This window comes from Leucoraja erinacea, chromosome 3 (assembly GCF_028641065.1).
Source record: "Leucoraja erinacea ecotype New England chromosome 3, Leri_hhj_1, whole genome shotgun sequence".
Lineage (NCBI taxonomy): Eukaryota > Metazoa > Chordata > Chondrichthyes > Rajiformes > Rajidae > Leucoraja > Leucoraja erinaceus.
Window position 1 is genome coordinate 75,214,321 of NC_073379.1, and position 18,441 is coordinate 75,232,761.

The 18,441-nt window shown below is 41.6% G+C and overlaps 1 protein-coding gene across 2 annotated transcripts in view; it reads left to right on the plus strand.

Moving 5' to 3' along the window:
• The window catches only part of LOC129695741 (kinesin-like protein KIF27), a 74,554-nt gene extending 61,257 nt beyond the window's left edge, over window positions 1-13,297 (plus strand). For both annotated transcript variants that reach the window (XM_055632966.1, XM_055632967.1), the window contains exons 14-18: window positions 362-577; window positions 2,101-2,307; window positions 3,787-3,985; window positions 8,858-9,025; window positions 11,043-13,297. In XM_055632966.1, coding sequence (XP_055488941.1) covers window positions 362-577; window positions 2,101-2,307; window positions 3,787-3,985; window positions 8,858-9,025; window positions 11,043-11,488 — 1,236 coding nt within the window. In that variant the 3' untranslated portion in view covers window positions 11,489-13,297. The remainder of the gene's footprint in view (window positions 1-361; window positions 578-2,100; window positions 2,308-3,786; window positions 3,986-8,857; window positions 9,026-11,042) is intronic.
• The last annotated feature ends 5,144 nt before the right edge of the window (window positions 13,298-18,441 follow it).

Consider the following 18,441-nt stretch of genomic DNA (forward strand, 5'->3'; position numbering starts at 1 on the left):
GAAATAAAATCAAATTATTGCTGTAAAAAACAACTTTATTTGTGCAAATCCTGTGGGAAAAATAACTGCTATTGTGAGCCTGAAACTCTAGCCACTAACCCACTTTCCCCCTTTGACACATTTTTTGTCAATAAAACTATTTCTACAATGTAAATTTTCTTGGGAATTATCATATTATGTCAGAACCTGAACCAAAGCTCAGAATTAAATACTAATCCAGTCATTGTTTTATCTCATTTGAATTATGTTATAATTTTATAACACATAGACTAAATTGCATAAAAAGAATCGTTTTGTGATTGAAGTTTTTCATATCTTGGTTATAACACTAAGAAATTAACATTTGATAATTTCTTTTCAGGCTTTGAACAAAGATATTTTTAATGTATCTACTCGTTTAAAGACAATAGAAAAAGAATTATCAGACAAGAGTTTTCAACTTCAAAATAGTACCATAGAAGAAAGTAAAACCATCTCTGAAGAGATACAAATACTTCAACAGGAACGAATTCAGCTTCTGAAAAGAAGGCATTGTCTGGATGAGAAACTAGAGCTAGGGAATGTTCTTTCACCTGAGGTATAATAATAATAATTTTTTTTTGGTGATTTTCAGAGTTATTACTGAGATCTTAAATAATAGAGATTTTGTGACTACATTGATGTCAGTACCAGATTTGAAGATTGAACTTGTGTCAATAGACAATAGACAATAGGTGCAGGAGAAGGCCTTTCGGCCCTTCGAACCAGCACCACCATTCACTGTGATCATGGCTGATCATCCACAATCAGTACCCCGATCCTGCCTTCTTCCCATATCGCTTGACTCCACTATCTTTAAGAGCTCTAACTAACTCTCTCTTGAAAGCATCCAGTGAATTGGCCTCCACTGCCTTCTGAGGCAGAGAATTACACAGATTCACAACTCTCTCGATGAAAAAGCTTTTCCTCATGTCCGTTCTAAATGGCCTACCTCTTATTCTTAAACTGTTTTTGGAGTCCCCTATATCCTGCCTCTAGCGTTTTCAATCTTATATGTTTCAATAAGATGCCCTCTCATCCTTCTAAATTCCAGTGTATACAAGCCCAGTCGCTCCATTCTTTCAACATATGACAGTCCCGCCATCCTGGAATTAACCTCAAGAGCAAGAATGCCCTTCCTCAAATTTGGAGACCAAATCTGCACTCAATATTCCACGTGTGGTCTCACTAGGGCCCTGTACAACTGCAGAAGGACCTCTTTGCTCCTATACTCTTGTTATGAAGTCCAACATGCCATTAGGGTTCATCACTGCCTGCTGTACCTGCATGCTTACTTTCAGTGACTAATGAACAAACACACCTAGATCTCGTTATACTTCCCCTTTTCCTAATTTGACACCATTCAGATAATAATCTGCCTTCCTGTTCTTGCCACCAAAGTGGATAACCTCACATTTATCCACATTAAACTGCATCTGCTATGAATCTGCCCACTCACTCAACCTGTCCAAGTCACCCTGCATCCTCATAGCATCCTCCTCACAGTTCACACTGTCACCCAGCTTTATGTAATCTACAAATTTGCTAATGTTACTTTTAATCCCTTCATCTAAATCGTTAATGTATATTGTAAATAGCTGCGGTGCCAGCACCGAGCCACACACACACACACACACACACACACACACACACACACACACACACACACACACACACACACACACACACACACACACACACACACACACACACACACACACACACACACACACACACACACACACACACACACACACACACACACACACACGGCTTCGGCCGTGGGCCCTGTGGACGGTTGCAGCGCAAGGTGGTTCTACAAAGTATTGACTCAGGGGGGCTGAATACTTTTGCACACCACACTTTTCAGTTTTTTATTTGTAAAAAAATTTGAAAACCATGTATCATTTTCCTTCCACTTCACAATTATGCGCCACTTTGTGTTGGTCTATCATATAAAATCCCAATAAAATACATTTACGTTTGTGGTTGTAACGTGACAAAATGTGGAAAAGTTCAAGGGGTATGAAAACTTTTGCAAGCCACTGTAAATGATTTAATCACATCTATTTTGTTTCTCAGGAGGAGCGAGTACTACTCCAATTAGATGAAGGTATTGAAGCAGTGGATGCTGCTATAGAATACAAAAATGAAATAATTCACAATCGCCAGCATTCAATGAAAGCCTCAGACGGTAACCTTTCCCAAAATGAGGAGAATGTGATGTTTAAACTAAGTGCCTTATCGGCTGCTGAGACAAGAGTTCTTCTCTGCAGATATTTTAATAAGGTATGGTCTTACTTTTCACAATACATAATCTTAAAACATAGTTAGACACAAAATGCTGGAGTAACTCCAGCGAGACAGGCAAGCATCTCTGGATAGAAGAAATGGGTCGAGGTTGAAAAAGGGTTTTCGACCCGAAACGTCACCCATTCCTTCTATTCAGAGATGTTGCGTGTCCTGCCAGCATTTTCTCCAGCGGTACTCCAACACTTTGTCTTATGTTCAGTGTAAACCAGCATCTGCAGTTCATTCCTAGACAAACTATAGTTGATATATAATATAATGTGATTCACTGATTATGAAAATTATTTCAATTATTTTGTCATTTTGTTTCATGTGATGAAAAGGTAGAATGTAAAAAAGGTCATGAAAAGCAGAATCAAGTACATTTAGCGTAGCACAATTCTCCTAACTGAAAAATATTTTATTTAAAAGAAGTAATTCATCAGTGTAAAATTATTCTGTCTGAATCTTGGCAATTTTTGAAATGAAATGTTTACATCACAGCTATTGTATATCATCATTGCATTGTGGTGGTTTATGGTCACAGTGTTATACATGTTGCACTGCAGAGCTTGATTGATTGAAAGATACAGCAAGGATTATTTTGTTATTGTACCATGTGGAAGAAAGAGCCAGTACCGTAATTTGTGAAGCATAACAAAGCATTGAATTTGGTTTAGTTTAGAGATACAGTGTGGAAACAGGTCCTTCAGCCCACCGAGTATGCGCTGACCAGCAATCACCCATACACTAGTTCTATCCTACACATTAGGGGTAATTTACAGAGGCCATTTAATCTATAAACCAACACGTCTTTGGAATGTGGGAGGAAACTGCAGAACCCGGGCGAAACCCACACAGTCACAGGAAGAATGCGCAAACTCCACACAGACAGCAATCAACGTCAGGATCAAACCCAGGTTTCTGGTGCTGTGAGACAACGGCTCTACCAACTCTGCTACTGTACTGGATTTATAATGCAATATTGGCCAAATGCTACTTTATCAAAAGTGGGACCGTGAATTAGAATGCTAAACTAAGATTTGATCTGCTATTCCTCCAGTTCATGTGATTGTTAAAGATAACATGTGCATAAGATGTTTTTTGTTTATGAAAGAACTGCAGATGCTGGAAAAATCGAAGGTAGACAAAAATGCTGGAGGAACTCAGCGGGTGAGGCAACATCTATGAAGAGAAGGAATAGGCAACGTTTCGGGTCGAGACCCTTCTTCAGACTGAAGAATTTTATCTCATCCATTTATCTCATCCGATTATCTCATCCAATAACACACTGAAAAATTGGTCATTAATTGTGTTCATTCTGAGATTTGTTCTGAGCAAATTTTTTGCTTTTTTCCCAGTGCTAAAATCATCAGTGCTAAAATAAGATGCAAACCTTGTTGTCAAAATATTGTTGTCAAAAACTAAACAATTAACATTGATGTTTAGCTAAAGCTTATAATGTTTTAATTTTGACAGGTGATTAGCCTGCGTGAAATTGAACGCAACTTGCAGGTTCAAAATGCAGAAATGTCCGAGAAAGTAACTGAACACGAGAACATGGTCCATGAATTAGAATCTGCAGTGGAGCGTTTGTCAATGGAGATAGATCGACGACTGACAATGCAACAGAAGGAACATGAACAGAAAATGCAGCTGGTGTTGCAGTATTTTAAAGGTAATCGATCCTTGCTGTTAAATGTTAACATTGTACTCATAGCATCTATGTGGACTTGTAAGCAAGCAGTGCATAATTACAGTTCTCATATTTCCCGACATGTTTCTACATGTTTTGTTAGAATTAATTGATTTTATTTGCTACTACTCATTTAATCAGAGATCATGGTCTTTTACCTTTTCTTCCACTATCCATGAGGAAACCTCTTGCTCTGCCTTTCAGATATTGTCTTTCTTTCTTCTGTTTTTTTCCCTTGTAACTCTAGTTTGCCTCTGTCTATCTTTGCATACAATTCAACCTTTTATGTTTTTCACGAAACAGGCTGCATTCAAGTCAGAAGCTGGGTAAATGTGGTGCTACACCCATGTCTTGTACTCCATCAGTAACTTTTGTTTCTGCTTAGAATAAAGGGGAGGCCATTTAAGACTGAGGTGAGAAAAAACGTTTTCTCCCAGAGAGTTGTGAATTTATGGAATTCCCTGCCACAGAGGGCTGTGGAGGCCAAATCACCGGATGGATTTAAGAGAGTTAGATAGAGCTCTAAGGGCTAGTGGAATCAAGGGATATGGGGAGAAAGCAGGCACGGGTTATTGATTGGGGACGATCAGCCATGATCACAATGAATGGCAGTGCTGGCTCAAAGGGCCGAATGGCCTCCTCCTGCACCTATTTTCTATGTCTATGCTAATTCTTAGCTCCTTTGTGAATCTTTGTCTTTTCCCCAATTAACTTGTACCTTTCTTGTGAATTTGCAAGAGTGGGCTTTGCTCTCATTGCAAGCTTCTTGCTCTCTCAGAATCTGGTATGACCTTTCTAACATTTAACCATTATTTTTCTAATTTCTTCACTTTAACTAAAGGGCAATCAATGAAGAATCCTCTTCATCCAAACATTCTACTCCCTGCCCTCTCTGATTCTTGCATATTTTGTTTAACAGAACAGTAACTCGAACACTGAAAGTTATTTTCTCTGCATTTCCCTATATTATGCATTTTTCTTTACCCTCTTTCTCCACATAATGATAAATTGCGTAATATTTATGCTACTAAATAACCACTTCTAGATTGAGGGAATCTAACCACTTACCCCTCACATTCAATGGCATTATCATAAATTTCCCATTTATCTTGCATCCAGGGGAGAGGTCATAATTGACCAGTCATAAAACTGGTACAAGAGAAAGTCCAATAGAGGCTCACTTCCTGATGAAGTATTTTTCACTGTTGTTGTGTTCAATAAATCACTGGATTCAGACAACAGAGTTTGATTCACTAGGTATTTTATTACACTACCAAATAAGGCACAGATTCAATTGTGTGGGCGTATCCCTGTAGGCACTCGCAAACCCCGAGTAAACAGCAAACGCTGCAAGATGGTCTTGTTCTTGATCACCTAGTCACCGTTCACGACACAGTTCAAGGCTGGCTCCCTCTTCCGAAAGGTCGCCCGACACCATCCTTTATGGCATTTCTTATCTGAACAGAACATGCCACTACCCCCTCCCCGAGCCAAACATAATACAATCAATACAATCAGTTTTATTTGTCACATTGCACATAAAGTGCAAGTGAAATGAATTTGTCAGCAGCGGTACAATGATAAAGAACACACAAACACAATAAAAATTTAACACAAACATCCACCACAGCATTCATCACTGTGGTGGAAGGCACAAAATTTGGCCAGTCCTCCTCCATTTCCCCCCGTGGTCGGGACCAGAGTTCAGAGTCAGTCCAGGATCGGCTCTTCCCCACCGGAGACCGCGGCTTTAGGTTGGTGTAGGCCGCAGGCCGGTGGTCGAAGATTTAAAGTCTCCGCCGCAGCCAGAAACACCGCAGACCACAGGGCCGGCGGTCGAAGCTCCCCTCTAGGGGTGATGGTAAGTCCACGCCGGGTCCATGGTAGAGGTTGGCCACGGGCCGGCGGTGGAAGCTCCTTCTTCTCCCGGGTCCCCCACAAGGGATCCCGGGCTGCGGACGCCGCGCCAGCTGGAGCTCTGCAGACTGCCGCTTCCAGTGAAACGGAACGCTCCCCTCCGGCGAGCCCCAGCGAGGGCTCGCCCGCTCCACGCCGAGAGTCCATGCTGTGCCCGCCGCTGAAGCCCCGGGCGCGTCTCCGGGAAAGGCCGCCCGATCCTCGGTGTTAGGCCACGGGGGAGGCGACCTGGAAAAAGTCGCCTCTCCATGGAGGAGGCGACCAAAACGGTTTCCCCCTCACCCCCCCACACCACCCCCCACACAAAACACACAAAGAAACACAAAAAACATACTTTAAAACAAACTAAAAAAACAAAAAAAGTTGAAAAAAATCGGACAAGCTGCTGACAGGGCGCCGGCTTGCAGAGCCCCCACCGACCAATCCCCCCTTGTCTGTAACGTTTCTGCACTGCTCACGGCGGGGGCGCAGGTGGTCTACCCAACTATTGTTGTTGTGTTTTGCTCGACAACACTACACTTTCCCATGAGAAGAGTCAGACTTGTGTGATAAGAGTCAGATTTCCCAGATTGTGCACAGGTGCAAGGGGTCATCTCTGGGAGACAGTGCGTTTGAATCTTGTTTTTGAAGGGTATGGAATGCAGCGCTGAAATTGTCTGTTTAACCCTTACACTACAACTATTTATAAGATAGAGGTACAGAGTATGATGGAATACTCACCAATTTCCTGCAACACTTAAGAAGCTTGACACAGTTCGGAACAAAGCCACCAGTTTGGCAGCCTGTTCAGAATCCACATACGTCAGGCTTTGTTCATAGACTATGCAGTTGTCATAGTGTGCAGCGTGTAGAAAATAGTCTTTATCAACAACATGTTTCAATCTCTGTCCTCTAGCACCTAGAAGGATGAGAGCAGTAGATAAATCAGAATATCAACAATTATAAACTCCCCACCAAACAACACATCCTTTTTTAGAAATATATTCCTATCGTTATTCCTTTAAGACCAACACCTGGAATTCTGTACCTAACAACACGGGGAGTTCTTCTCGAGAAGAGCTGCAAATGTTCCTGAAGGAATGTGTTAGAATTTGTACTCCTGTTGCTTTCCTGATACCAGGTATACTTGGAATAACATATGGATGACAAGAAATTATTGTTAATTTAAAACTATGGACCAAGATGTTGGAGAATGCTTTTTGTAAGGCGTGAACCATCATTATAATAGTGGCTAGTGTTGAAGCCCTCAGCGAATGTGCATTTTCAGAGTTATAAATGAAGTGACTTCTACCATAGTTGGGGAGTCCTGGTGTTCCAGAAACCTATTTAGACCTAGGAGCATCAGCAATGGATGTGTGTTCAGAGAGGTTTTACTGGAAGGGTGACTGTTGAGTGTGGAAGAAAGTCTATTGGTGCCTCACTGATAAATGGGCTAGGATTCCAAAGTGCTTATGGATCGCTAGGTTCTGTTAGGTTGAGAGCTTGGGGCTGCAGAGGCTGGGAATTGTGGACAAACTGTAATGGGCAATTAAGAATTACGAGCAGAATTAACATCTCAGTGGCCCGGGGGGGGGGGGGGGGGGGGGCACAGTGACGCACCTTGGAGAGCTGCTGCCTCACAGAAACTGGGGTTTGATCCTGCCATTGGGTGCTGTCTATGTGGAGTTTGCACTTTCTCCCACATCCTAAATATGTGTGAGTTTGTAGGTTAATTGCCCTAGTCTATAGGAGTGGATGAGAAACTGGAATAACATAGAACAAGTGTGAATCGGTGATGAGTGGTCAGTGTGAACTTGGTGGGCTGAAGGGCCTGTTTCCATGCTGTGTCTATAAACCAAATCTCAGGAGATAGGGTGTGGATCAGATAGTGAGTTTGGAGTTAGAGACATCAGTGGTAGTTTGTAGGTGTATGGTCAGGAGCCTGACTGAGGAGAGTGGAATGGTGGAGTGTGAGGAATCAGAGTGGGAGATTTAGTTCCATGTAGTTAAGAAGTATCTTATGTGGAATCCCATTCCAGCATCATTAATACATTATGAAAGTTTCAGGGTGTCAGTTAATTGTTGCTCACAAAACAATGTCGCACAACGTTCTGCAAGGAACATGACAGCATTTGATCATCTCAGAGATTGAACACAAGCAGAAACACCAAATCAAATTTACATACTTAAGTTAAACTTAAGTATGTAAGTATGTAAGTACTTAAGTAAATGCATTTTGTTGTCTCTGTACTGTACACTGACAATGACAATTAAAATTGAATCTGAATCTGATCTGAATCTGAATCTAAACATGGCAAACAATATATCACATGGCAATATCTCAACTGGCATTTTATGCCCTACTGATCCACATTGGATCCAATTGCACTGAAAGAAAAGTAAGATACTAAATACTAAAGCTAGAGAATTATTAATATATCTGTATATTGCAGTCAAATGATTAAATGAATAAAATGCTCAACCTCAAAATAAAATATTTGTATTTTAATGATGGCCTTTCATGGCCTCAAGTCATCACAAAGTAATTCACAGAGACAGGAATATTTTGGAGGATTAGTCACTACTGCAATGTAACTGGGAGTAAAATGAAATGGGTCGAGGGAGACGTGGGGTGGGGGAGGGTTGGTGGCTGGTACAGATGCAGATGAGGGAGGCAAAAGGGGGAATCAGGTCTATGGAGAATAAAGGAGGATGTGTGTGTGTGTGTGGGGGGTTGTAATGCAGGATCTGGACTTCATTCATTGTGGGCATCTTTGTCATTGGACTGATGTGCAACTGCTACCACACATGGAACGAACGCACATAGATACATTTTCCATTTCCTAAAACATAGCACAGCACAGCACAGGATGCTTGTTCCTGTGAATCAATTTGAAGTACTTGCACAATTTTTGAAATTAATGTTAAATTAGGTATAATTTTCTTTTCTTTTTTCAGAGAATACTGGTGAAGGCTCTGCAGATGGCATTAAGGCATATGAGTCAAAAATTCAAGTGCTGGAAAAAGACTTGTACTTTTATAAAAAAACAAGCAGAGAACTGAAAAAGAAACTGCGTGAATTGGCTGAATCACAGCCACAGAATCAGCAAGTGGCAGCTTCAAGAAGTAAGTAACTGAAATGTTTTTATTCGTATTCAAATTGATTTTTATAAGCTCTTTTTATTTTTATTTTCTTCACCTAAATGCTTTCTCTTCACATACAACCAATTGAGTGAGTTACTGGCTTGTAGGCTTCCTCTAGATTGCTGGAGGATTGCTGGAGATGAATAAATATTACCAATGAATATATGTCTCTCAAACCCCTTTAAAAAAAATCATTTTGCCTCTTTATAATGGTATTTAGATTCTGCTTGATGATTCTGCATAACAAAAATCAGAGGTTTCTGAGCATTTTAGAATTAGATATTGCAAAAGGTGTGGATTTAAGAGAAAACTTTGATCTTACGATGACGACAATAGTTAAATTGGCCCATGTTGATGTTTATCCTCTCTGTGATTAACTATCCTGATCTCATTTGGATGCTCCGTTCTCACATCATTTTATTTCTTTATCAGCCATCTAGCTAATTAATTCATCAACATTCTCAGTCTGGAAGCTTCGGCTGGGTTGGAGGAGTTGTGGCAAGGGACATGGGAGTAGAGGACAAAGAGTTCTGCCCTGCAGTATTGTGGCCATCTGTGCCAATATGGTTACTGAACATCCCAAAAGTTGATCTGGAGATATGGGAGGCAAAAAGGAGGAACAGAAATTCAGACCTAAAGACAGAATATCATAGCCATATAGATAATAGATACAGGGAACACCTCTTAATTTTCACAGATGGATCAAAGGATCCAGTAGCTGAAACAACAGGGGCGGCTGTGGTAGTCCAGGGGATGAATGTTGAGCTTTACAAAAGAACAAACAACTATTTGACAGTAGTATATACAGTGGAACTGTACGCTATTTTGATGGCAGTTCGGTGGATGGAACGGGTGAAACCATGTAAAGTAGTAATATGTAGCGACTCATTATCTACAATCCAGAGTATTGGGTCTGGTGCATCCCATAGGCGGCCTGACTTAGTTTATGAAATCCTGCTACTATTAAGCCAAGTGACAAGGAGGGGCAGTGACGTGACTTTGTTGTGGGTCCCAGCACACATTGGTGTTCTAGGGAATGAAAAGGTGGATAAATTGGCAAAGGAGGCTGTAAAAAAAGGAAACATAGAGGTAAACCTACAATTATCCAAATCTGAAGGAAAACACATTGTGTGGAAGAAAATAAATTAGGAATGGCAACAATACTGGGAACAGGAGACAAAGGGGAGACACCTCTATTCGCTACAAAACAGAGTGGGCATTACAGCAAGAAGAGGGGGAACAGGAGGGAACAGGTAGTATTAACAAGATTGAGGGTAGGACACACTCACCTGAACAGCACATTAAAAATATTGGGAAAACACCCTACTGGGCTGTGTGAGGAATGCCATCAACCAGAAACAGTTCAGCATGCCCTAGTGGCATGTAGGAGATATGAGACAGAAAGAGGATTTATGATCATTGAAATGAGGAAAATTGGATCGACAGAAATATCAGTAAAGGACATTCTAGAGTGTGGAGGGAAAGGAAAAGGAATAAAATTGTTGTTTGATTTCTTGAGGGCCTCTGGGCTTATAAAAAGGATCTAATATAAAGACATGAGTACTGTGGAATGAAGCCAGAAGGTGGCAGCAATGCAACATTGCGGATGCCGACTGCCGTAAAACTCCAAAGAAGAAGAAGAAGAATTCATCAACATTAGTATAATTAGTTGGTGTACGAAGGACTCCACTTCGTGCCCACTGTGTAGAGATTTTTTAAACAAAGATTCTCTTGCTATCTGTCTTAAATTCTCTTACATTTGATCATACATTTATGTCCCTTTATTATATTTATCTCCATTCCATCAATGGAGATTGATTGCAGCCTAATTCTAGCCACTGTTCAATCTTAGAATGTTAAGCACTTCCATTAAATCAACTCTTCTCTTTTTTTTATAAACCAGTATCTGCAGTTCCTTGTTTCCTCATTGTTCTGGTGATTGATAATACTTAAAAATGTTATAATAGAAAGTAACATATAAAAATGTATTTGAATGTAGGTGATGGTACTGGTGATGGAGCATTAAGTCCAAAAGGAGCAGATATTTATACAAACGATCAAAAGTGGGCTTCAAGACCATACAAAAGTATTGAAGAATATAATAGTCTTCTGGCAACATCTGGAGCAAACAGGATCCAAAATGTTTGGGAAGAAGTTTCTGAAACAGCTCACGTTTCCACAAGAATGATTTCAGAACAAGGAGATTCCCTCAGTTCAGAAATAATAGATGGCGCAGAACAATCAAAAGGCTCGTCATCCAAAGCTACTCAGATATTTGAAAAGCCATCACATATTATTACTCCTGTACGATTATCCCGCAAAGATTTGCGGCAAATTACTACAACACAAGTGTCCATGAAGCGTTCAAGTTTCAGTAGCAGTGTGTGCTCTGTCCCTACAGATTCTATTGAGATAAGTAGAAAATCTCTGGACTTAAATACATAGTACAGCATTTTCTAGTTATGAATCTTGCACTGTTCTACTGGTACAACACAAACTAATTATTAGTATGTCTAGCAAAATATACTCTTAAAATGTGTGCTTTTGTAAGGGGAAGATTCATTATGAACCTGTTACTTATTCCAAATTTCACATGATGGGAGTTAGAACATTTGCTAAATTAAGATCACCAGCAGAATCAAAAAGACTCCAAGCAATGTTGCCTCTCTAGATTTCGGCAAATAGCTTCTGATGACTACTGTATGATAGTTATCTGTCAATTCAAGACAGCATTGTCAGAAGACTAATTGATGTTATGTGGGGGAACACGACCATTCAAAACAGAGGGAATAAAACAATGATCAATGCATTGTTTGAAGGGCTAACTGAAAATAAATCCTATTCATAACTGGCATGCACTTAATCACAAAATAACTATATTCCAAGCGTGTGGAATCTGAAAAAGCTATTCTATTAATTAAAAAAAAAAATAGGGGTTTTTTTTTACACAACCAATTTGGGCTAAATTTAATCAGCTGCCCATAACTGATGAACAAATTAATAGATAGTAAACATTTTTTTAGTTTCTTGCTTGAAGAATACGAGGATTGAAATTAGTACCACAGGCAGAAACAACAGCCTATAATTTCCATCAAAACCACTTACTAAAAGTGTACTGAATTTGTAGTCCTGTATACTGTACCTGCAGGTAACAGGATAATTTTCAACTTTAATGCTTGTGGTTCAAGTCTCACTCCAGCATTTGTCTATAAACTTGTTACTAGTGCAATATACTACATATTATTGGTGATCCAATAAGACATTGAAATACAGCCTCATCAGGTGGTTCAGGTGGATATGAACGGACCCAGGCCACGATTTGTTGAAGATTATGAGTATTCTCATGATATGTTGCCCGTCTATCTTCTCTCCCCCCACAAAGAGCTCAGTTCCAGTTATCAGAAACCTCCAACCTTGATCTATCCTTATTTTGATCATACATTGCATTGAACACAACAGTGGTTTCAAAAACTGTAGCTGCAGCAGAAAATGTTATGGTTATGGTTGGGACACATTGTTGAGACAAACCAGAAGCAGTTTTATTTTCCATAGGTCGTACGATACCTGATCCCTGGATGTGCTTGAATTACATTGTAATAATATAATGATGATGATAATATTGCAGAGTTTTTGAACACTCATTTTGTTAACAACATGGAATTTCTTAACATGGCTCAAGCAAAAATTGCAATATCAAAACAAAATCATACTAGCAGGAAATAGGACCTTGGGCTCGCAAGTATCCACAACCAATTAAGAATGCTGTTTGATATTTTCCACGTGTACAGTGAATGTACCATTATGTTTCAAATGTAGCACACATCTGTTCTTTATAGTGCCGTGGTATGTAATTCAATGTTCCAAATATTTTGTTCACTTTTGTACTTTAATAAGTGTCGTATCATTCCAGTTCAATGGTTTGTTAAAATATTTTGTGATTGCACTTGTTAATTTTATTTTAATAAAAGGTTTTTTGTACTTGTATAGAAAATATTGTAATATAGCCTTTTGCTTCAGAATTGAATCTTAAGGAATTAGTTGCTGGAAGCTCATTAATGATTATTTATGGTTTAATGTCTAAGATAATCTGTCTTAAATAAAAAGATAGAAAATAGGTGAATATGATTAATTCTTCATTTGAGATTTATTTTCAGTGAGTGTAATCATAGTGCAATTGTAACATTTAAATAATCGTAAACTATCAATGCGTTTTGAAATCAATTTTACTCAGATGCAAGCTAAGGAATGGGATAATTGTCAGCTGTTAGTTGGACAAAATTAGGACATTTTATTATTTGCCAAAATCAGGATTGTTGACATCATTCCATGCTGCAGTTTGTCTGTTATTAGATGATGAATAAATAAATAAATAGTTTGGGTGAATGTGCAGGCTTTAAACAAGAAACATTGAGAAATATATTTTGGCAAATAATAAAATGTCCTAATTTTGTCCAACTAACAGCTGACAATTATCCCATTCCTTAGCTTGCATCTGAGGAAAATTTATTTCAAAACGCATTGATAGTTTACGATTATTTAAATGGTAAATGTAGCTTCAGAAGCGTTTTCATTTTGCATGTTAAAACCCACCTGAGAACCATGGGCGATTTTGCAATTTTACTGACAGATTTTTCACTTTTAAAACTTTTCATATAACAAATGAATAAAGATTAAAAAAAGTCAATAATGCCTTACTTTTGATGAAATGCAGCGAGCAAACGCGATAATTCCCGATATTTTGGATCTTTAAATCTCCACGACAAATGTCCGCTGGTCACTTCCGCTGGTTTTGCACCTTCAGCTCCCTCTTGAATTTACCTTAGTTTCTATCTTTTTTTTGGACTGTAAATTTAGGTAGCTGTGCCTCACGGTCACCCCGACTGGCACAGTAAATTGCAGCTCAAAAACTGGCCGTTTTCAATGTTTTTAACGGGTGTGAAAGTGCGTGTTTTCCCATTCACTAACATGTACCGGAAGTACCAAGTGTACTCCAGTTTAAATTTTCGGTCGCGGGGGTGCGGATCTACGCTCCAGTGACCTTTCGTGAAATCACCCTATACGATCAACGAACCAGACAGCAGTTGGACGCAGTCATGTGATTAGCAAGCGATTGATAAGATTTGATGGGGCATCCTGAGCTTTTTTGCACTAGTATTAGGGTTAAGTTATTGAATTTAGTCGTTTCTCATACGTTCTCATACAATCTATGAGTATTGTGTTTACACGCCTGTTATGCTGCTGCAAATAAGAATTTCATTGTTCTGTTGTGGGTACACATGACAATTATACATTCTTGGCACGACTCTTCACTCATACATTTGTGCAATAGAAAACGGGTAATCATTGCCAAGTTAAAAAGAGTCAGCAGTTAGTCAGGAAGTGACTATTCGCCTACAAGGAGCAACCCTTTGTTAGGTGGCTTCACTAAACGGTGTGACTCAATATTCCTCCAGCAGTTTGTTTTTTTTGCTCAAGATCTGCAGCATCTGCAGTCGCTTGCGATTTAATACTACGTTCCGCTGCGATCTAACTAATGGATGGCCTATGCTGAAGCACATGCAGCATTGCAATGCTAATAGGACAATTAGCAAGAATATTGAACAATACAGTAACACGTAGTTCAGAGGACACTGGGGTTTAATTTTACAAATGCCTATTTTCACGAAGCAAGTCACTTTTGGCAACGATACCAATTAAAAAAAAAAGGCAGACTTTGCACTGACCACTTGAAAATAAATCAGTGGTTAACTGGCAATGTAAACGTGATGGTGTGCCTGCCACCAAAGCAGCAGGCACCGTGGGAGGAAGGTGGGGGAGAGGGAGATGAATGTGGACGGACAGGGAATTAAACAAAAAGATAAAGTGCTGGTTTCAGTCCAACAGCAGTACAAAACTTGAAACAGCTGGTCACAGGGCTAAGAGGCTGAAGTAAAATCACTTCAAGCCCGGTCTCTGCATTATAAGTGCAACACGAACAGTGATGGAAATGGGTTTTAGGAACTAGGGGTACAGCTAAGGTCCGTGAGGCTGACGTTGGGAAGGGGGGGGGGGGGGGGGGGGGGGGGGGTAGACGCTATATACCCCCTGTGAGAAATTTTATTTCTCTGAAATTGAAGATAGACATAAAGCTGGAGTAACTCAGATGGACAGGCAGTGCAGCGACTCTGGAGAGAAGACCCTTCTACACCGCTGGGTTTCTCCAGCATTTTTGTCTACCTTCGATTTTCCAGCATCTGCAGTTCCTTCTTAGACGTTTTGCGGTGACGGCTTAACCCGCGGAGGGAATGGACCTGGAGCTGCCACGGGCTAGGACTCTCTCCCCCCCCCCCCCCCCCCCCCCCCCCCCCCCCCCCCCCCCACAACAGAAAGGAACCGCAGATGAAGCCGTCACCGCAAAATGTCTAAGAAGGAACTGCAGATGCTGGAAAATCGAAGGTAGACAAAAATGCTGGAGAAATGCAGCGAGTGAGGCAGCATCTATGGAGCGAAGGAAATAGCCAATGTTTCGGGCCGGGTCTGAAGAAGGGTTTCAGCCCGAAACGTTGCCTATTTCCTTCGCTCCATAGATGCAGCCTCACCCGCTGAGTTTCTCCAGCATTTCTGTCTACTGGAAAACATCAATGATTCCAGGAATGCCGAGGCGACAGGGTGAGTGATAGGGAGTGAGCGAGCTAGAGAGAGACTACATGGGGAGCGGGAGAGAGAGAGAGAGCGCGTGGGAGACAGAGAGAGGGAGGGAGAAGACGAAAGACAGAGAGGCACAATATGGGTCAATAGGTGAATGACTAACCTGCACACCAAGAAGAAGCCCCTTCTCACAGTTCGGAGCCCTCAATCATGATGGTGAGTTTTAAGAAATTCTCAATGTGTCATCAATGCATCGATCTACATTCCTCAGTAAATGTAATTGTGTTTTGACAAGTATTAATGACGCCGCGTGAATTTTATTCAAAGGAACACGGCGTCATTAATACTTGTTCAAAACACAATTACATTTACTGAGGCATGTGGATCGATGCATTGATGACACATTGTATAACTATTTGTTAACTACTGGCTGTTAACAAGTGCTAACAGCTATTTGGATGAGCATGGTTGAAGGGGGTGTCTTCTAAATGCATGCAAGCTCACTCACAGAGACCTTCAGAGCTTCTTAGATATGACTTTAAAACAGTCTTTTGATGAATAAATGCTTTATCGTGAATAGAAAACACGGAAATACATCCAAGTTTCTTCCGACTCGTTACTGCAATCTTCTTCGCTTCAACTTATTACTTTAGACATTAATAAACTCCTCGTGTCTCCGTAACACTGGCAAGATCTGGCATGATCTCCTTTAGATCTCCCATGGACTCCGCATGGCCCGCATGATCTTACATGTGGCTCTTACATATTCTTACATGGTAGAAGGGTTAACTTTCCCCATGGCTCTCCAAACTAATCTAAAAACTAAGGTACACAAAATTGCTGGAGAAACTCAGTGGGTGCAGCAGCATCTATGGAGCGAAGAAAATAGGCGACGTTTCGGGCCGAAACCCTTCTTCAGACCTATCTAATCTAATCTAAAAACTAAACTAAAAAATATAACGGGCAGTCTAAAATTTAAAGGCACATGCAAAACAGGCCAAATGGCCACTGCAATGCCTGTTGTCATTAAGACCTGTAATCCTTGTCTTTGGGGTACAGGGACAATAGAGAGACTTCAGGACCTGGAGGTGTTCACAGGCAGTGTACTGTGTTACATTAAAAACTGCATGGACACGGTCACAGTGGACAAGCGCATCCGGGTCTACCCCAACCAGAAGCCCTGGATGACCCGGGAGGTCCAGCGGCTGTTGAAAGAGAGGAACACTGCTTTCAGGTCTGGCGACAGGGCTTTATACAGCACGGCCCGAGCTAACCTGAAGAGAGGCATCAGAGAGGCCAAATCAAACTACAGGAGGAAGATAGAGGACCACCTGGACAGTAATAACAGCAGGCAGGTGTGGCAGGGGATCCAGTATCTCACCAACTATAAGACCAACCTTGGAGCTGTTGAAGGTGACGCCTCGCTGGCAGGGGAGCTGAACCACTTCTTTGCTCGCTTTGAAGTGGAGCCACCCGAGACAGCCACATCACAGCACATGGTCCACAGCAGCCTAACCCTCAAGATAGAGGAGCATGAGGTGAGGCGCACGCTGCGGGCCATCAATCCAAGGAAGGCTACTGGACCTGACGGTGTCTCTGGACGCGTGTTGAAGGACTGCGCAGACCAGCTGGCTGGAGTCTTTGCAAGGATTTTTAACCAGTCTCTGGCCCAGTCCACTGTTCCACCCTGTCTGAAGTCCTCCACCATAGTCCCCTTGCCCAAAAAAACCAACATCTCCAGCCACAACGACTACCGGCCAGTCGCACTCACACCAGTGGTGATGAAGTGTTTTGAAAAACTGGTCCGGGGTCATATCACATCACTCCTGCCCCGAAGCTTTGACCCCCACCAGTTTGCGTACAGAGCAAATAGATCTACAGAGGACACTGTAGCCACAGCCCTCCATGCTGCACTGTCCCACCTGGAGCAGCGGGGGAGCTACGTGCGGATGCTCTTTGTGGACTACAGCTCTGCTTTTAATACCATCCTTCCCCACAAACTGGTGGACAAACTGGGGGACTTGGGACTTCCACACTCCACCTGTACGTGGATAAATAGCTTCCTGTCGGGTCGCAGCCAGAGAGTGGGCCATCATACATCCACGGCCCTCAGCCTCAGTACCGGCTCTCCACAGGGCTGCGTACTGAGCCCCCTGCTCTACATCATCTACACACATGACTGCACCCCCGCCCACCACAGCAACACCATTGTCAAATTTGCGGATGACACTACGGTGGTGGGACTCATCTCCGGGGGGGATGAGTACGCCTACCGGGATGAGGTGGAGCAGCTGACAGTGTGGTGTGAAGAAAATAACCTGCTCCTCAACACCTTAAAGACAAAGGAAGTAATAATAGACTTCAGGAAGAATAAAACGGACAATGTACCATTGACTATCAGAGGGGACTGTGTAGAGAGGGTGGCGGATTTCCGCTTCCTGGGAATCCATATTGAGGAGGACCTGACGTGGAGCGTGAACACCACTGCGCTGCTGAAAAAGGTCCAGCAGAGACTGCACTTCCTGAGGGTGCTCAGGAAGAATAACATCACTCAGAGACTGCTGCTGTCCTTTTATCGGTGCTCCATTGAGAGCATACTAACATACTGTGTATGCGTGTGGTACACCAGCTGCACAGCGGCTCAGAGGAAAGCGCTCCAGAGGGCCATTGACAACGCCCAGAGGATTGTCGGCTGCCCTCTCCTTACCTTGGAGGACTTACACAGTTCCCGCTGCACCAAAAAATCCCAGAGCATCATAAAGGACATTTCC